At 37.2% G+C, this 17,364-nt stretch overlaps 1 protein-coding gene across 1 annotated transcript; it reads left to right on the top strand.

The window, feature by feature from the left end:
* The first annotated feature begins 1,147 nt into the window (after positions 1 to 1,147).
* LOC107730902 (NGFI-A-binding protein 2-like) lies at positions 1,148 to 15,695 on the top strand. The gene is made up of 8 exons (XM_016541858.1): positions 1,148 to 1,640; positions 6,411 to 7,328; positions 8,109 to 8,242; positions 10,653 to 10,716; positions 11,036 to 11,144; positions 11,470 to 11,655; positions 14,377 to 14,489; positions 15,492 to 15,695. The coding sequence occupies exons 2-7, from the start codon at positions 6,423 to 6,425 to the stop codon at positions 14,454 to 14,456; spliced, it is 1,479 nt and encodes a 492-aa protein (XP_016397344.1). The 5' UTR covers positions 1,148 to 1,640; positions 6,411 to 6,422; the 3' UTR covers positions 14,457 to 14,489; positions 15,492 to 15,695.
* Positions 15,696 to 17,364: the final 1,669 nt, after the last annotated feature.

The following is a 17,364-nucleotide window of genomic DNA, read 5'->3' as shown; positions in this document are numbered from 1 at the left end:
TTTCTGATATCCAAACTATAGTGATGTCAACTCCACTTTCAGCCTAAAAGACAGGCAGATGCACGGAGGAGCAGGAAGCAAGAGATAAAGTCACGGTATGAGTTTGATTACATGAGTTTATTGAATAACGCATCTTTCCCGAAGCTTCATCAAGTGTTGTTAAAGCAAAGCAAAATGAATGCTCCACAGCATTGTCCTGTGGAAAATAAAACAAAGATAGATAGAATGATGGATGGATGGATGGATGGATAGATAGATAGATAGACCACCAGAGGTCTCTGTCGACTTAGAATTGTGAGTTATGACAGTTACTCATAGTAACTCATAAAAAAAACCAACTCCTTATGGTCCTGGTGTCTTGTACAATAATAGCAGTGTTTATTTTTTATTTTAATTATTTATATTTTTTTTTTACAACGGTGGTTTAGTGTCATTATCCTACCAGTGTAAACTTATATTTGTTCCTCAAGGTGGCATATGTTGTTTCAGTGATTGACTTGACTTTTGCTAAGTGACTTGAACCAGTGCAACACACGAACACTGTTAAATGGCAATTGTGTTGACAGAAGAATTTGAGTGTAGTTTTATTTGTTCAATTTAAATCCAAATGCGCAATAAAATATCAAAGCACAATTACCAATACGTTATTGCACTTTTAATAGACAAGGGGTTAAATAAATCAGCTGAGCTCATGCCACATGCTTTAAAGTGACAATTTATGGTGACATTAAGAGGAGAAGGCTTAGCTAACAGTTTATATGTCCTAATTATAGGCTACAAAATTAACGCAAAATAAAACCATTCTATTCGTGTTCTATGAATATCCTGTAAAGTTCTATTTAAAATGAACACATAAAAGTCATATAAAAAAGAATGGTGAATGACAACAAGATTGCAAGTCAGTCTTTTAAAACAACAACAACAACAACAACAACAACAGTCCGCGCTGTGCTTTATGAGCGCACCATCCAGTCAAGAGTCCCCGGATCAGACTGACATGAGGTGCCGGGGAATCCCGCTGCTCTAGCCGCGTCACTGAGCAATGATCACCGCCCACAGACACGGTGCTCTCCGGCGCTCATCCACACATCTGACTGCGCTCATGCTTGCTCATGTGTTAAATCTGCTGCTTATTATAGTGGGGCTCTGTAGTGCTGTTTAGCTTCTAAATGGCTGGCTTTGACATGATACAGATATGAGCTTTAACAGTGAAATGGACAGAATTCCCCGTCCATCCACACCCTGATGCGAGAGTCGGAGAGGAAGGCTCTTATTCGGTCAGATGGCGTGCCGCAGTCCGCCCACGCGTTTCTCGCGCCCACACAGGCAGCGAAAGGAGCGTCATTAACTCGCCGCTACTGCCAGCACAGCAGAGCATAGCCGAGACAACACCAGAGTTTCAAGAATATTTTACTCCAATCTCACATCTGTAGGATAAGGTCTAACAAGCACAGAAAACAAATAAATCAGGCTACGCGTCAGAGGCGTAAAGATACAAGTCTATTAATAGAACGAAAAGTTTGATTGATTTTGAGTTGAGTGACAGAAGTGAAAATCCGATAGATTCGGTCGTGTCGGTTTCTGGAAGCTCAAGTGTTCTGCTGGATCCTGTCGTGGATTCTGTCTTGAAGCCTCTCGAGGTGAGTAGCTACACAACTACTGACGAATCGTCTGCATTCAGCAATTAGCTACTATCCTCATTATTAATTATCAGAGGAAAACTACTGCTGTGGGTTATGTTTAACAACTACAACTACAACTCAGCAACACCTCATGAGCATATGAACGGAATTTCAAACTAACTGATTATTTGTGAAGTTTATGCAAGCTGGAAAAAAAAAGACAGGAGTGTGTTTTACAATGAAATATTCTTACTGTGAGCTTACTCTGTAGCATATACATGACAGGCACAAAACATGCAATTTAGAGCTAAGAGGTTTTTGTAACTTAATATTAGATTAAATAAACGTAATACATAGATAAAATATTAAGCTGTTAATTTGATAAAGCTTTATTAAAACAGATCTCTCTCTCTCTCTCTGTAGGACTACATGAAACTTTTATATTTGTAGATTACAGTTTTCATCAGTGTAGTTAAAAGAGGATGCAATTATGGAACTTTCACATGCCAAATCTGTCTCCAGCTAATATTTTGTAGGAGAGAGAGAGCGATATATAAAAAAGCAGAAGAAATGAGAGGTTGCAGATTAAGAGGCTTCGTATTACACTTCAGGAGGAGGAAATTTGACTGCACCTCAACTTGACTCTTGGATACAGTCTTTTAAAAGAGGTTCCAAAAAGGTGTTTTTTCAGCAGTGCCATAGAAGAACCTTAACAATAAAGGTTCTTTATTGCCATTATTGGTTTCATGAAGAACCTTTAACATCCATACACTGTAAAAAAAATTCCGTAAAATTTACGGTAAAAAACCGGCAGCTGTGGTTGCCGGAATTTTACCGTAAAAAATACGGTAGCAACGTTTTAGGTTTTACGGTTTTAACTTAAATTTACAGTTAAATACCGTAATTTCATTAACTGATAAAATGTTATTATATACCAACCTATTGAAGTACTAAAATCTGTTTTGTACCTTTGTAATACACTGATAACCACCAAATGCAGGTGGTGATGAGAAAGTCACACGATGAACCAAAGCCTATCACAAGCAGCTTTTAAATAATAACATATATAGAAGGTGCACAGTGTCATTCACACAAACACCAAACACCATCATGGTAACACACATGAAACTGAAATAATGCAATAAACATTAATTTAACAACATTAGGTGTAACACACAACCCTAATATACAAAACTGATAAGAAAAAACTAAGAAGAAACATAGTTATTTCAACAAAAAAACATCAAATTTGAAATGTAACGCAGGGAATTCTGGGAATGTCAATTTACAGTTATTCACTGTAAATTATACGGTCTTTTTCACTTCCAAAAACGGTATACTACCGTAAAATTAATGTCCAATACATGTAATGTCCAATACAGTTTTTCACCATATATAGTAGGGGAATTTACCGTTAACCATTTAACAGGTTTTTACTGTAGCATTTTTACAGTCTTTTACCATTAAATTCACGGTCATTTTTTACAGTGTAGAACCTTTAGCACAAATGGCACTTTATAGTGGAAAAGGTTTAAAATGTTCTTAACACAGACACACAACGGTTGTTGAAAGAACTGTTCACTGAAACGTGTGTTTTTGCTTTTTACACAAACATGACACAAGCACGATAGTATCCAACTGCAGAGCCAGTGTGCTGATGAATGGAAAATAAGGCAGGGTCTCAAGACAAGTTTTTGAAGTTACACTTCTTTCTTTTCAGAACATGTTTTTGAGTTTCACTGGATGTGAAACACAAAAATGTGTTCCGTGTGAACCAGCCCTGAAGAAGTTCTGGATACAAAGAGTGACTTATTTCTAAGGAAATGTACATTGTTGATATAGCAAGTGTCTTGTACTCTGTTGGTGGTGGATCCTCACATTAACTAAAATGTTAATGTCTATTCAGAACAATTCAGACACAAATGTTCTCTTATCCTAGTTATGCATCTGCTGTGCACACATTACCTGCTCTGCATTATCTGTCTCATTTTATTTGCAACCCCTCAGAAGCTCCCCTTTACCCAACAAGAAATAGTGAAGTCAACATTGCCACTCTCTTTCTTCTTAAATGCATTCATTTGAAGTCAAACCAATATTTTTTGTCCCTTTATTTATTTGATAAGTGTCTGACCATCTGGTCATTATAACCCATTCAGGGGTTATTCTGTGTTAGGCATCCAAGTTGACTGAACATCCAAGCTGACTGGCTCACTGTACATTATCTCATACTCATAGTTCTTTGATTACTCATTTAAAACCCTTTCACAAAAGTAAAAATTGGTTTTAAAATAAGGGTGTTTGGTAGTTTCAGATTTACAGTTCATAAAATCCCCCCCCAAAAAAGATGCATGTAGTGTGAAGAAATAAGGCTGTGAAAAAAAAGTTGTGAATTTTGTTTTGCGATAGAGATTGATCTTATTGTTTGGGAAAAATACAAACTTTATTAGAAAACAACACCTAACGTATTACATCAGCACAGTTTGCCACTAAACAGGCATTTTAAATTAAGGTTATTCATGGAGCAGCTATTTGAAGACCGTTTAGAAACTACTGCAATTTATTCTTAATAGAAACACTTTATATTGCTGCATAGCAGACATCTGGAGCAGTGAGGTGATTGGCACAATCATCTTCAAAACTGTATTCATGAATATTATTCAGTCATTTACTACAGTAGAGCTAACATTGCACAAAACATGTCAGCTGTTTGATTTTTATTCATTATGTTTTGATTGATTGTAAGATAACATATTTTCTGTGCATACATCAGTAACTCCACGTTCACAAGGATTTCATTTATGACAATTTTATAATCTACTTGTCTAGAACTTTCATATGTTATTGTGGAGCCCTGTACACACACACATGCACACATGTTGGTATATGTGGTTTACGGGGACTCTCCATAGGCGTAATGGTTTTTATACTGTACAAACTGTATTTTGTATCCCCCTACACCAACCCTACGCCTAAACCTACTCCTCACAGAAAACTTTCTGCATTTTTAGAAAGAAAAAAAAACACCATTTAGTATGTTTTTTTTAAGCCATTTGAATTACGGGGAAACAGGAAATGTTTTCATAAAACAACCTTCACATTGTGATACTTATGTCATACCCATGTCATTATCAGTGTTGGGAAGGTTACTTTGGAAATGTAACAGGTTACAGATTACAAGTTACACTATTTAAAATGTAATAAGTAGTGTAACTATTTCAATTACTTTATTAATTTAATGTAACTGATTACATTTACTTTTTTATTACTTTTCTAAATTTCTAATGAATATTTTCAACTGTTAATCATTTTTAAACATTTAAACCAGGCAGGATTAACCTTAGAGTAGTACTCAACACTGATACTGTCGGACTTTCAAAATCCTTAAAATTGAAGATTATAAAAATGTAATTTTAAAGCACAGTCACCACAAAATCAGACTTTAGCACCTCTTTTTACTTCAAAATCATTCTGAGGTTAAATACCAAGTTCTGTCATGAAACTCTAGATGGTGCAGGCTTAACGTAACTGATGATATTCTTCGCACTAAACGACTGTCACAAGCTGATTGGTTCCCGTTGCATACGCATCCAGTGAGCTTGCTGCTTTACATTTAAATGGCTGATTGGCATTCGCTTGAGCATTGCAGTGCGCTTTCAGAGTTCCTCTGAAACCCTTCACCTTCCCCAGCTCCACCTGTATAGATCTGCTACGGGTTATTTTATATGCTATTTGTGCAGCAGCAGTATGTCTTAAATACTCACAGCACCATATCGGCTTATGTATTGGCAGTAGCAAGTTCCTGTACTTGCTTGCAGCAGCAGCAGCAATAATCTACAAATACAGCAATAACCAACAGCAGCAGCAGTGTAGCAGATCTATTCCGCCAAGACCAAATACATTAATATTGTCATATCCATCACCATGCTAAAATCTTCCGAGAGTTCTCATGATAGAAATACAGATTTCAAATCAAAACAAGATAAAGTTTAATAACTATGAAACTGTTTTTGAAATCAAATCTTTGCATAGCAAATATGCCAGGAAACACTGGCATCTAACAATTCCTTGGAAAAACAGTTAATCTTAAAAAATAAACCATATACATACACCCAAATAGAAAATAAAACGGTTATCGAATAAGCATGTGTCCTATTCTGTGTCCTAAACTCTTGGTGTCTCATATTTCAAAGCAGTCAATGCATTTTGGGAAAGAAATCATTAAATCTGTATGTGTGTGTGTGAACTGGTTTAACTATACTTGTGAGGACCAAATGTCCTTACTTATGTAGTGAAAGATCATGACAACAACACTAGTGATTACATTTTAGTGGCCCTCACTAGTTAAAAAGACTTATTAATCAGCCAAAATATGTTTTTATTTAAATCTAATGTTTTGCACATATTTCTGTAAAGGGTAGGTTTAGGGGTAGAAGTTGGGTTAGCTGATAGAAAAGATCATTAATCTGATATAAAATCAGTGGAAGTCTATGCAATGTCCTCACTAAGATAGCAAAAAAGATAGTGTGTGTGTGAAAATATTCAGATGTATCCCCCTTTGTAATCATTAACGTTTTCATTAGTAACTGTAATTTAATTCCACAGTTTTTTTCAGTAATTGTAACAGATTACAGTTATTTTGTAATTAAATTATGTAACTCCGTTACATGTAACTAGTTACTCCCCAACACAAATTTGTGTCCTCATAAACCACATAAACCGGTTTGCACATGCACACACATATGTTTTTAAATGATACTAATGACAGGTTTTGTGGAAATCCCATTGCAGCCGAGCGTTAGGATGTCACTACCACGGACGCTGGGCGAGCTGCAGCTCTACCGAGTTTTACAAAGGGCCAACCTGCTGATGTACTATGACACCTTCATCCAGCAGGGAGGTGATGATGTCCAACAGCTGTGCGAGGCTGGAGAAGAGGAATTTCTCGAGATCATGGCACTAGTTGGCATGGCCACAAAACCCCTGCATGTGCGGCGTTTGCAGAAGGCTTTGCGCGACTGGGCGGCAAACCCAACGCTGTTCAACCAACCCCTGGCCACCAATGTGGCCCCTTGTGGAATCCCTCTCCTTAGGATCGACAGTAGCAGTGCTGCTGGCTCTGGGGTTATGGGCGCCAGAAAATCTTTAAGCAACGGTCAGCCAGGCTCTCCGTGTGAAAGAGAGGAAGTAGGATCTTGCCTTACGCCGCTCAGAGATAACAGTCCAAAGAGCCCCTGCTCACAGGCCTCTCCTTTACCTCCAGACCATCTGTACAGAGAAAAACTGTCCCCCATGGATCCCCACTGGCTCAGTCCTGAAATGTATGGAGCTGCTGAGTTAGATGAAGAACAGCCCATTACCCATCTGCCTTTCGCTTGCCACTCGCGTCTTCTTGGTCCTCCTACGCCAACTTCTTCTTCATCCTCCTCCACTATGACCTCTCCGTGGCCCGGAGGTCAGATGGACCCAGAGACCATTAAAGCCGTGGAGGAAAGCGTTGATAGGCTTCTAAGAACCATGCCGCAAGCAGATCAAACCGAGGTGAAGACGCTTTTGAGACTCAATAAGAAAATGGCCAAGACGGTGGGACACATATTCCACCTGGAACCTCAAGACAAGAGCAAAGAGGAAGAGATTCGCAAATACAGCCTGATCTATGGCCGCTTTGACTCCAAGAGGAGGGAAGGGAAACAGCTCACCCATCATGAGGTCTGTTAAACAGAACAAATTGCACAGAGAAATGTTAAATTTTTTTTACATTTTTTCTCAAGTTTAGTTGTAATAAACAATACTAAAGTAAAGTATTGTCCTGTATCTCTACAATGAATTAGTTAAATTCAAACTAAACTAATCTGCTGTAAATCTGCCGAAAATTACTACTGTTACAGTGTATTAAACCGTAAACTATATTACTACAGTATACAAAACTCAAAGTAAGGAGAGGTGTGCTATTACTTTAATAAGCAATCAGACTTACAATTTATATTGTAGATAATGAAATGGGACCATTTCCATCCCAAAGCAACGACTCATAACACTCTAGCAACTGCATAAAACACAGAAAGCGTAAGCAACTGCTTAGCATGGCAACCACCCACAACATCTTAGCATTGTGGCGATGACTTTTGCACAGGGAAGCAAGATTTGATTCTACAATCTTTTGAGTACAGCCCAGTTTTCAAACCTTTAAAAAAATAATCCAGCAATTCCTCCATTTCATTTTCAGGGGATTCATTTTATTATTATTCCACAAGTCTTTGCATATGTTTTTCCAAGACGTTTTTGTGATAAACTTTAAAGAACTAACTGCAACTCCTAGATTTCACAGTAATATTTGATAACGTACTGTAATTTTAAAATACCAGTTGTAAATATGTTGGCTACTATAAAAATGACAGGAGTTGTTTAATGCGTTTTGTAGTTGTCAAAATGCCTTGACTTTCATAGAGCTCAGATGATCCGGTTTAATTTGAATATTTCCACTTTCAGATGCTCATCAATGAGGCTGCAGCTCAGTTCTGCATCCGTGACAACGCTCTGTTGTTACGTAGAGTTGAACTGTTCTCTTTAGCACGACAAGTGGCGAGAGAATGTGCCTACACGTCAACATTTAAGCATAACAGGTCAGGAACGACTTTTAAGATTTTGAAATGGTTTCAGATTTTGCATCCAGATGAGGTGGTTTATATGTATTGTTAAATATATTTACATGTATAGATACAGGCATAATTAAACTATGCACATATACACAGTATATGCAGCAGCGGAAAAAAATTTAAGAGACCACTACAAAATTGGCAGTGTCTCTGGATTTACTGTTTACATGTGTGTTTAAGTAAACTGAACTTTTTTTTTTTATTCAACAAACTACTGTTTCAAATAATACTAATCAAAACGACTTTTATAGTATCAATTTGCAAAAAATGACTTCGGGTCAAAATATCAATGATACAGTCCTTTCAGATCTTGAATAATGCAAAGAAAACAAGTTCATATTAAGTTTTTAAATATCACAATACTATTGTTTTATCTTGGGAAGAGTGTGTAAATCAATATTTGTGGAATAACTGTGATTTCCAATCACACACTATAAAAAATGCTGGGTTAAATACAACCCAATGCTGGGTAAAATAGGGACAAACCCAGCAATTGGGTTGTTTTGACCCAGCGGTTGAGTTAAATGTTTAACCCAACCTTCTGGGTAGTAACCCAACCGCTGGGTCAAAACAACCCAATTGCTGGGTTTGTCCCTATTTTACCCAGCACTGGGTTGTATTTAACCCAGCATTTTTTAGAGTGCAGCCTTAATGTGTCATTCTTTGAGGTCAGAAAGCATTTTTTTTTATTATTATTCTTATTATTTAGAGCAGTTGTCATTTTCTGCAAATACATGCCAGATTCCAATATTTTTATTTGGAATCTGGGAGAAGTGATGTCAGTAACTTATAGAATAAAGCAAAAATTTAAAGTTTACTTACACGCATAAATAGTAAATTTACATAAATTAATTGTTCTTCTGATACCTAGGCTCGTGCCAATTTTCTGAAAAACAGGCTTTTTTTTTAACTCCTCCCAGAATTTTTATTTGATCTTCACCAAATTTGGTTCATATCATCTTCAAAGGTTTTTTTTTTTTTTAACCAAACACTTTGCATGTAATAAGTCATCAGATAGAACAGTCATTCAGCAGAAAGCACACCAAAAATGACCTGAGTTTCACAATGCTATAAGATAATGAAATTAAATTTGGTTTGTCATCACAACCAAGACCTGAGAGTACCAGAGCATTTTGGAGACAGCGCCACCTACTGGCCATGAAATCTGGACAAAAAAAAGGAAATTCGCAATTGTTTGGCCTAAAAGAGTGGTTCCCAAACATGTTTTTGCAGCACATTTTGCGTGTCTCCTTAATCAGACACAGCTGATTCAACTCATCAGCTCATTAGTAGAGACTCCAAGACCTGAAATGTGTGTGTCAGTCAAAGGAGACATGCAAAATGTGCAGTGATGTGGGAGATTAAAGACTAGCCTAAAATAATGAGACTGCTCAGTTCACCACAATGCATTGGCTAATCATGGTGAAACCTGGAATGTGTCATCAGCACCATGTCCATATAAATGTCTATGTAGAGAGACTATTACAAAACTATCAGTTATGTTTGTTGACCATACGGTTGAAAGGATATAATCAAAAACATAAGTGCAAATTTGAACTGTTGGTATGAGAAAGAGACCCCAAATTTGAAGGTCAGACTTTTTACCATACAGTTCTTTGGTTTTATTGTGTTCAAGCTGTTTATTCAACAGCTCGAGCAAAAATATGATGATAGTGGAATTTTAGTTTGGACGACAGAATTCATAAAAATAATTGATTATGTAGTACATTCAAAACCAGCAAGTTAGACTTTTAGCTGAGCAGAATCTTCAATGCATTCAAGACATAAAATAAGAAAACTGGTCCAAAGTGATTGTGTAGAGAGGAATTTATTGGGGGTAGTAGTGGAGCATGGTTCTTCTGGACCAAGGTTACCTTCTTGCATCTCATCCTTGACCTTATAACTGGTAACAGATGTTCTAAATTTATAAGAAAATACCTCTAATAAATCCATCTGACATGATCTTTTGACTGATGGAGAAACACATTTTTGTAATTCTTAATTCTTGTAATCCTTAAAGTTTCTGAGATACAGGCATTTTCACAAATACCTGTGTGACAGCTAGCCCTGATGCCTCTTGTCTGTTAAAGGGGTCATGATGTTGCTAAAAAGAACATTATTTGCGTTTATAAAGAATATCTCTTTGTGTTTGAGACTTTAGTCTTTACAACTTTAGGGATCTTATCTATTCACGAACAGCTTGTAACACTCCAAAGAGAAAGGAAAAATTGAAATCGCATCATATGACCCCTTTAAATTCTATATTTGCCCTTGAATATTGATAGCATGAGTGTTTGACTTCAATACTGTGACTTTTTTTTATAATTAAACTTATTTGATCAGAATTTGAGCTGGGTTTGTTATATCATCATCTCAGGACATACTCAGATGATTGTACTGCCTCTGTTGACTGTTCTGCTCAGAAGAGAATCAAGCTTGATGTAAGTACATCAAGATATGTAACTATATATAAATCTGTATAAATGGTATACAGGACTTTCAGAAATATGCTCGGGTGAAGTTTGGGCAGATGCTTACACTTCATTAATAGTGACTTTACTATTTACAAAATGACAAGAAAATGAACAAGATAGGATTAAAATAAAGATGTGAATGAAGGATTGAGAGTTATAGTAGCTTACATTGGATGTCAAGTTATGAAATACTATTGAACTCATATCTGTAATTATAGTGAAGCAAACCAACTACTATGACAAAACAAGTAACGCTTTCATTAGAAATGAAATCTGCTTGCTTCAGGTCACAGATTCGGACAGACTGTCTAAGGATCCAGTAGCCAACAGTGACAACAGATCTACAGCGGATGACAACAGCCTCTCTGGAGAAAGTCTAGATAGTTTAACACAGGGTAAGATTCCTTATTTTAATTTTAAACATTGATATATTTATGACTGTCCGGTGTATGTCAGTAAATCTTAGGCATCATTGTCCCACATTCTATGTTGCATTTATTGCAAATGTCATAATGGTCAAAGCCACGAAGGACCACTTCACACGTAAAGTGTGATCACAATGGGTTACTTTCCCACTCTGAGATGATGTAAAGATCAAGCATAGAAGATTACAAAGCAAATTAGTGTCCATTCATACTCATGTCACGGAAAAACATCATTGCTGAAAGAAAACCTAACATTTGATTGAGAGGCATGTTTGTTAATTCTGTGTCTTGATAGATATCAGCCCTCAGTTGCACCCCTCCTCATCCCCTCACCCCCTCACCGACACCACTGGCCTCATCAACTGGAGTCGCCAGCTCATGCAACAAACTCTCATGGATGAGGGCCTCAGATTGGCTAGAATGGTGTCACGTGACCACGCAAGCAAAGTCAGCCTAGGGTCAGAAAAGAGACAGATTTCAGGTGAATACTAGAATTCTGTCATGTTCTATAACCTCCACGCTTCTCACGCACCTGCCACAAACAGGGTACAAGACAGTTTGGATTTACTTCCCAGTTTTAAACTTAGGGTCAGTAAAAAGAGATGCGTAGTGCTTACCTTCAGATTTTGTTAATCTACATGAGGACATTTTTTCCTGTAACCCTTTATTTTAAGGTGATGTGGTTACTTGTTTCATGCACTTACTATGGTAATAACAGGAAATGATGCATAATTACATGTAACTAACCCTAAACCAAACCCTAACCCTAAACCCAACTCCCACAAGAAATTAGTAAGTACATGTAGTTAATTAATATTACTCTGTACTTATTTGTGTAATTACACTGAAACAACATCACCTTAAAATAAAGTGTAACCTATTTCTGTCATACAGTACAAAAAGCTACGTCAGAACTGGGAACCGGCTTGGCAAATTAAAGGGTTGATTGGTTGAGGTTGACAAACACAGTCAACAGCACCATTTATTTAAAATTGGAATTTATTTTAAAGGAGATTATTGTACTGTAGAAAGGGTCATAAGTGTGTTACTTCTTGGGTTTCACGATTGTCAGAATCATGACATTTGATGATTTTAATCGTCTGGATACAGTCGAGTTCAAGACCTCCTTAAGTTAAATAGTTCAACCTCTCTAAAGAACAAAGTATGTGTGCCTTTATTCTCTTCTGTCATAATTTACCCTCATTTTGTTCCTGTATGACTGTCTTTCTTCTATGAAACAGAAGATATTTGGGTTCCAAAAACAATGGACCCCACTGACTTTCACTGCACTGAAATAAAAAAGCAAATACATGTGAAACAACTTGAGGGTGAATGACAGAATTTTCATTTTTTGAGAACTTTTCTTTAAAGGCTGCAAGTTTGCAATAAAAGAATTCATTTTTACTAGAGATGATATTGAAGAGACTAACACACCTTGAAGAGTCTCTGAGGAATATATAGAAGAACAGTAACCAACTGATTTATTTTACTTATCTGGTTAGCTAATCCAGTTAGTCTTTAAGGATGGAATGAATCAGAGATTGTCAGATTCGAGAAGCTCTTACAGAGGCAAACATCTCAGTCAGACGTCGTCATTGGGGACCGCAGAATAGAAGAGAAATGAGAAGAGAAAACACGTATGGGTGGTGGGGGCCACAGGAAGTGCTGTGTGGGTGATAAATTGGAGCCCCCCTTCCCTGTCTGACGTCAAAGCTTATGAAAATGTGTGAGAGGAGGGCGGATGGATGGATGGAGAGAAAGAGGGGGTGAATGAGTAGGAGGGAGTGAGAAGGGCGTCGCTTTGACTCAGAGAGACAGAGTAAAAATAAACCATGTGGGCAGTGAAAGGATGCAGCCGCTCTCTCTCTATCTTAATGAGCAAACACTAGTGCTTCAGTTCAGTGGAATGGCCAAAAATGAGCTTTAATCAGTCTTTCTTTGTCTTTTTTTGTGTTGTCTCTTTCAAGCGAAAATGCAAGTTCCTCATTTCATTGCGCTGTCAGTCATTCTGCAGTTACGCAGTCATTCCTCAGCATTGTTCTGCCTTCACATAATAATATGAGTTTTAATATAATGTTTTATTGCATTGCTGTAATGTATTATTAATGTCTGCCGAAGTGTGGGGAGTTGTGATGTTCACATCAATAATAGCACAAGTAGAAATGCAATGGGAAACCCAATGATACAAATGCTGACTCTCCCAGTTCCAAATTCTAGTCTCTTTTTGATAACTCTTTGAATTAATGAGCAGAACATATTTAGAGGAATAGTTCACCCGAAACATTTGCTGAAAATGTACTCACCCTCAGGCCATCCAAGATGTAGATGAGTTTGTTTCTTCATCAGATTTGGAGAAATGTAGCATTGCATCAGTGTCTCAGCAATGGATGCTCTGCAGTGAATGGGTGCCGTCAGAATGAGCGTCCAAACAGCTGATAAAAACATCACAGTAATCCACAAGTAATCCACACCACTCCAGTCCATCAGTTAACGGTTTGTGAAATGAAAAGTTCAAAACAAATCCATCATCAGGACAATTTAACTTTAAACCATTGTTTCTGGCCAAAATACCGTCCCTATTTTACCCAGCACTGGGTTGTATTTAACGCAGCATTTTTTAGAGTGTATAATCCATAAGTATCTGGCCATAACTCGTCCATGCCCATATTCACATCAAAATCCACCAACTTATTTGTTTAGGACAATTTTGGACTGTTTTCACTTGCAAACGGTGCTTGATCTGTGTATATTTCTCTCCTGGTTCAGATGAGATTACGTTTTTTTACTGCAGAAAGCAATAATATACATAGAGGACTCATATTCAGCCGAAATCAACGGTTTGAAGTAAATATGTCTTAATGACGAATTTGTTTCTTACAAACATGCAGCTTTTCACTTCACAAGACATTGATTGCTGGACTGGAGTGGTGTGGATTACTTGAGAATTATTGTGATGTTTTTATCAGGACTCTCATTCTGACGGCACCCATTCACTGCAGAGGATCCATTGGTGAGCAAGTGCTGTAATGCTACATTTCTCAGAATCTGCTCAAATGAGAAGATTTTTAAGAAACAGGAAAATAAACAATAGACATTTGATACTGTAAAGTACCGTATCGTGTTCCCGACACTCTTGATTATTAAAAAAAATAGTCATTCTAAAATTTTAATCAAAAAACAAACCTTGTTTATATTCTCATAGAGATGGAGGAGAAAGTGTCAGAGAGGAGAGGATCAAGTAACAGAAGCAGCAGTCCAGCAAACACCAAAGACGATCCATAACTCACAGTCTGCAAGTCTCCATGTTGAACTCAGGTTGGATATCATGTCTAAATGCAGCCGTGGTGTTCGGTTCGCTATGTTGAAATGTTGAAAGTTCTTTTGTCTTTGCAAATGAAATTTGAAGCACATGCAGGTTAGTGCAAGCAACGAGTGTTACAAATACATTCCATGTTCTCTGTCAGGATACTTTGACTTACCAGTATGGCAGTAAAAAGCTTCAATGGTGCTAATTTTGTGTCAAGCAAATTCTAGAATGAAATCGCATCTGCATCCATTACCCAAACCTTAATTTATTAGGATAGATGGCATGCTTCTCGTTCTAAGCGGAGCTGTGAGACATTGGGATGTAGGTCTCATTCCATTTTCTCAGTTTTGATGAAGTTCTAACAAAAGTTTGGGGGGAGCATGTTTATTTAATCCAACCAATCACAACGCTAGAATAAATATATATCAAACACTTTATTATGTACAGCGAGCAAAACACGTGTACATTTACAAGTTTTGGATTATATAAACATGTGAAATCCTGAATTTGACTATATTAAGAACCCCGACACTAGGAACTTGCTGATGCAGTAAATATTAATATATGAACGCTAAATGCACATATGAGATTTCACAGGTTACAAAATGTAAATGATTCAAATGAATCACGGGGGGGAAAAAATTTTATTCTCACTGTTTAAAGGTTGAATGGCTAATGAATTTGTAAGAATTGTGCGTTACAGCGCTAATGTTAGAAATATGTATGTGGCCTCTTCAATGACAGATTATTTATTTTTTAATTTCTCAATAAATTATATTGTAATGTTTCTCCTGTTTACTTCTCTAGATTGTTACTTTTATTTTGCTAACAGTGTAAAAATAGAAACTTGTGTATTACAACATGCAGAATATTGCTGATTTATTCTAACTTTTATTCATCCACTGCTTTTGTCTAAGATACTTGCAGTATTATATGTGAAAATGTATAGACAATTTTGATGTTTCTGTCTCATTTCTGACACACGGTTCCACCACCCACACTCACCCTAGTCATCTCAACAAACCAAGACAGATGATGCCTGTGATTCACTAGCCCTACCCTGCCATCAGCATCATCATCATCTATCTCACAGATGGGGAAGCGTTTGGGAAAACTGTCTATTGTTTCAGTTCTGTTTGGTGCCACTAGTGGCTAATTCACTCTTTAATCAATCGCTAATCAATAAACTGATTTCATTAGAGTAATATGCTTGTGAAGGCCTATAATTAAAGGGATGGCCAAAAATTAACCAAAGATCATGCCATTCTTTATTCTGTGAAACACAAAAGAGGATATTTTGAAAGATATTTTGCAGTGTTTTTTGTCTATATGAAATGAAAGTCAAAGGAGTCCAGTGTTGTTTCGGACCCTTGTGACAAAAAAACATTCTTCGAAATATTCAAGTGTTTTGCAAAAAAAAAAAAAAAAAAGAGGAAATCGTACAGGTTTAGAATGACAGATTTCTGAGTGAACTATCCCTTTAGGCTAGCTCGTTCAAGAAACCGAAACAGATACACTGCAAGTGTTGTCTACAAAGAGCATGTGTACTAGAGTGCCTTGAAGGTTGTCTGTTTCAAGGCAAAAAAACAGTTTTTTTTGTAAATACTAAAAAGTAACATCAAGTAGGATGTAAACAAGACTAAAGAGATTTGGCCATGTCATGTAAAGTCTTAATCCGCCTTGCCTTAAAGGGTTAGTTCACCCAAAAATGAAAATTAGGCAGTGTTTTACTCACCCCCGAGGCATTCTAGGTGTATTTGACTTTCTTCTTTCTTCTCTCTCTCCTCACTTCTCAATGCAATGTGTCCTTAGGGATAATAAGAACACGGATAGGTACTTACAATAAGATCACAAATACATAAACACACCTTAACAGTCAACAGACACAGTCATGTGAAACCAGCCAGACTTTCTTAATGGTCGCACTCCTGGCTTGTGACCTTTGGTGAGGTGAGGGAATATTTTGACTTGCATGTTGGTTAAGGTATTATTGGTGTTAAATTTAAAGAGGCACTATGTCTAGTTTATAGCTGCTTTGGCTTAAAGGGTTAGTTCACCCAAAAATGAAAATTAGCCCATAAATTACTCACCCTCAAGTCATCCTAGTTGTATATGATTTTCTTCTTTCAGACGAATCCAGTCGGAGTTATTAAAAATTGTCCTGGCTATTCCAAGCTCTTTCATTGCAGTCAGCGGGTGTTGCAGTGCATCAGTCCAAAAGAAGTGAAATAAAAAGCACCCATCCATAAAAAAAAGTGTCTCACACGGCTCCGGGTGGTGAACAAAGGCCTCCTGTAGCAAATCGATGCATTTGTGTAAGAAAAATATCAATATTCAAAACGTAATAATCACTTTAATCTAGCTTGCGCCATCAGTTGTACACAGAAGCAGCTCCGGGAGCATGAGGTATGAGGTCAATGTTGCGCATGCGCCGGTGAGTCTCGTGAAAACCAACGTTTGTTTACAGGAGCAAAGAAAGCAAAGTTTCCTTACTTTAGCAAAGGAAAACCAGTCTCCTCTTGGCTTATATCGAAATCCTCCGACATTCTTCTTTACAAATCCTCGTTTTGTACTTCTAATAAGTGACCGTTGTTTTGTTTTGATCTCTCCCCTGCGCTTCCGCGTTCGTCACTTCTGAAAGGCGCATGCGCAATGCCGACCTCATACGTCATCCGCCCGGAGCTGCTTCCGTGTATAACAGTGAGCGCAAGCTACATTAAAGTGATTATTACGTTTTAAATATGAATTTTCTTACAAAATGCATCGATTCGCTACAGGAGGCTTTTGTTCACCCCCCGGAGCCATGTGAGACACTTTTTTTTTAAATGGATGGGCGCTTTTTATTTCACTTCTTTTGGACTGTTCAACTGCAACACCCGCTGA

The sequence above is a fragment of the Sinocyclocheilus rhinocerous genome, unplaced genomic scaffold (assembly GCF_001515625.1).
Source record: "Sinocyclocheilus rhinocerous isolate Xijiao unplaced genomic scaffold, SAMN03320098_v1.1 scaffold1090, whole genome shotgun sequence".
In the NCBI taxonomy this organism is placed as follows: domain Eukaryota; kingdom Metazoa; phylum Chordata; class Actinopteri; order Cypriniformes; family Cyprinidae; genus Sinocyclocheilus; species Sinocyclocheilus rhinocerous.
The sequence above is the reverse complement of the archived record's forward strand: the minus strand, read 5'-3'. Positions and strand labels throughout refer to the sequence as shown.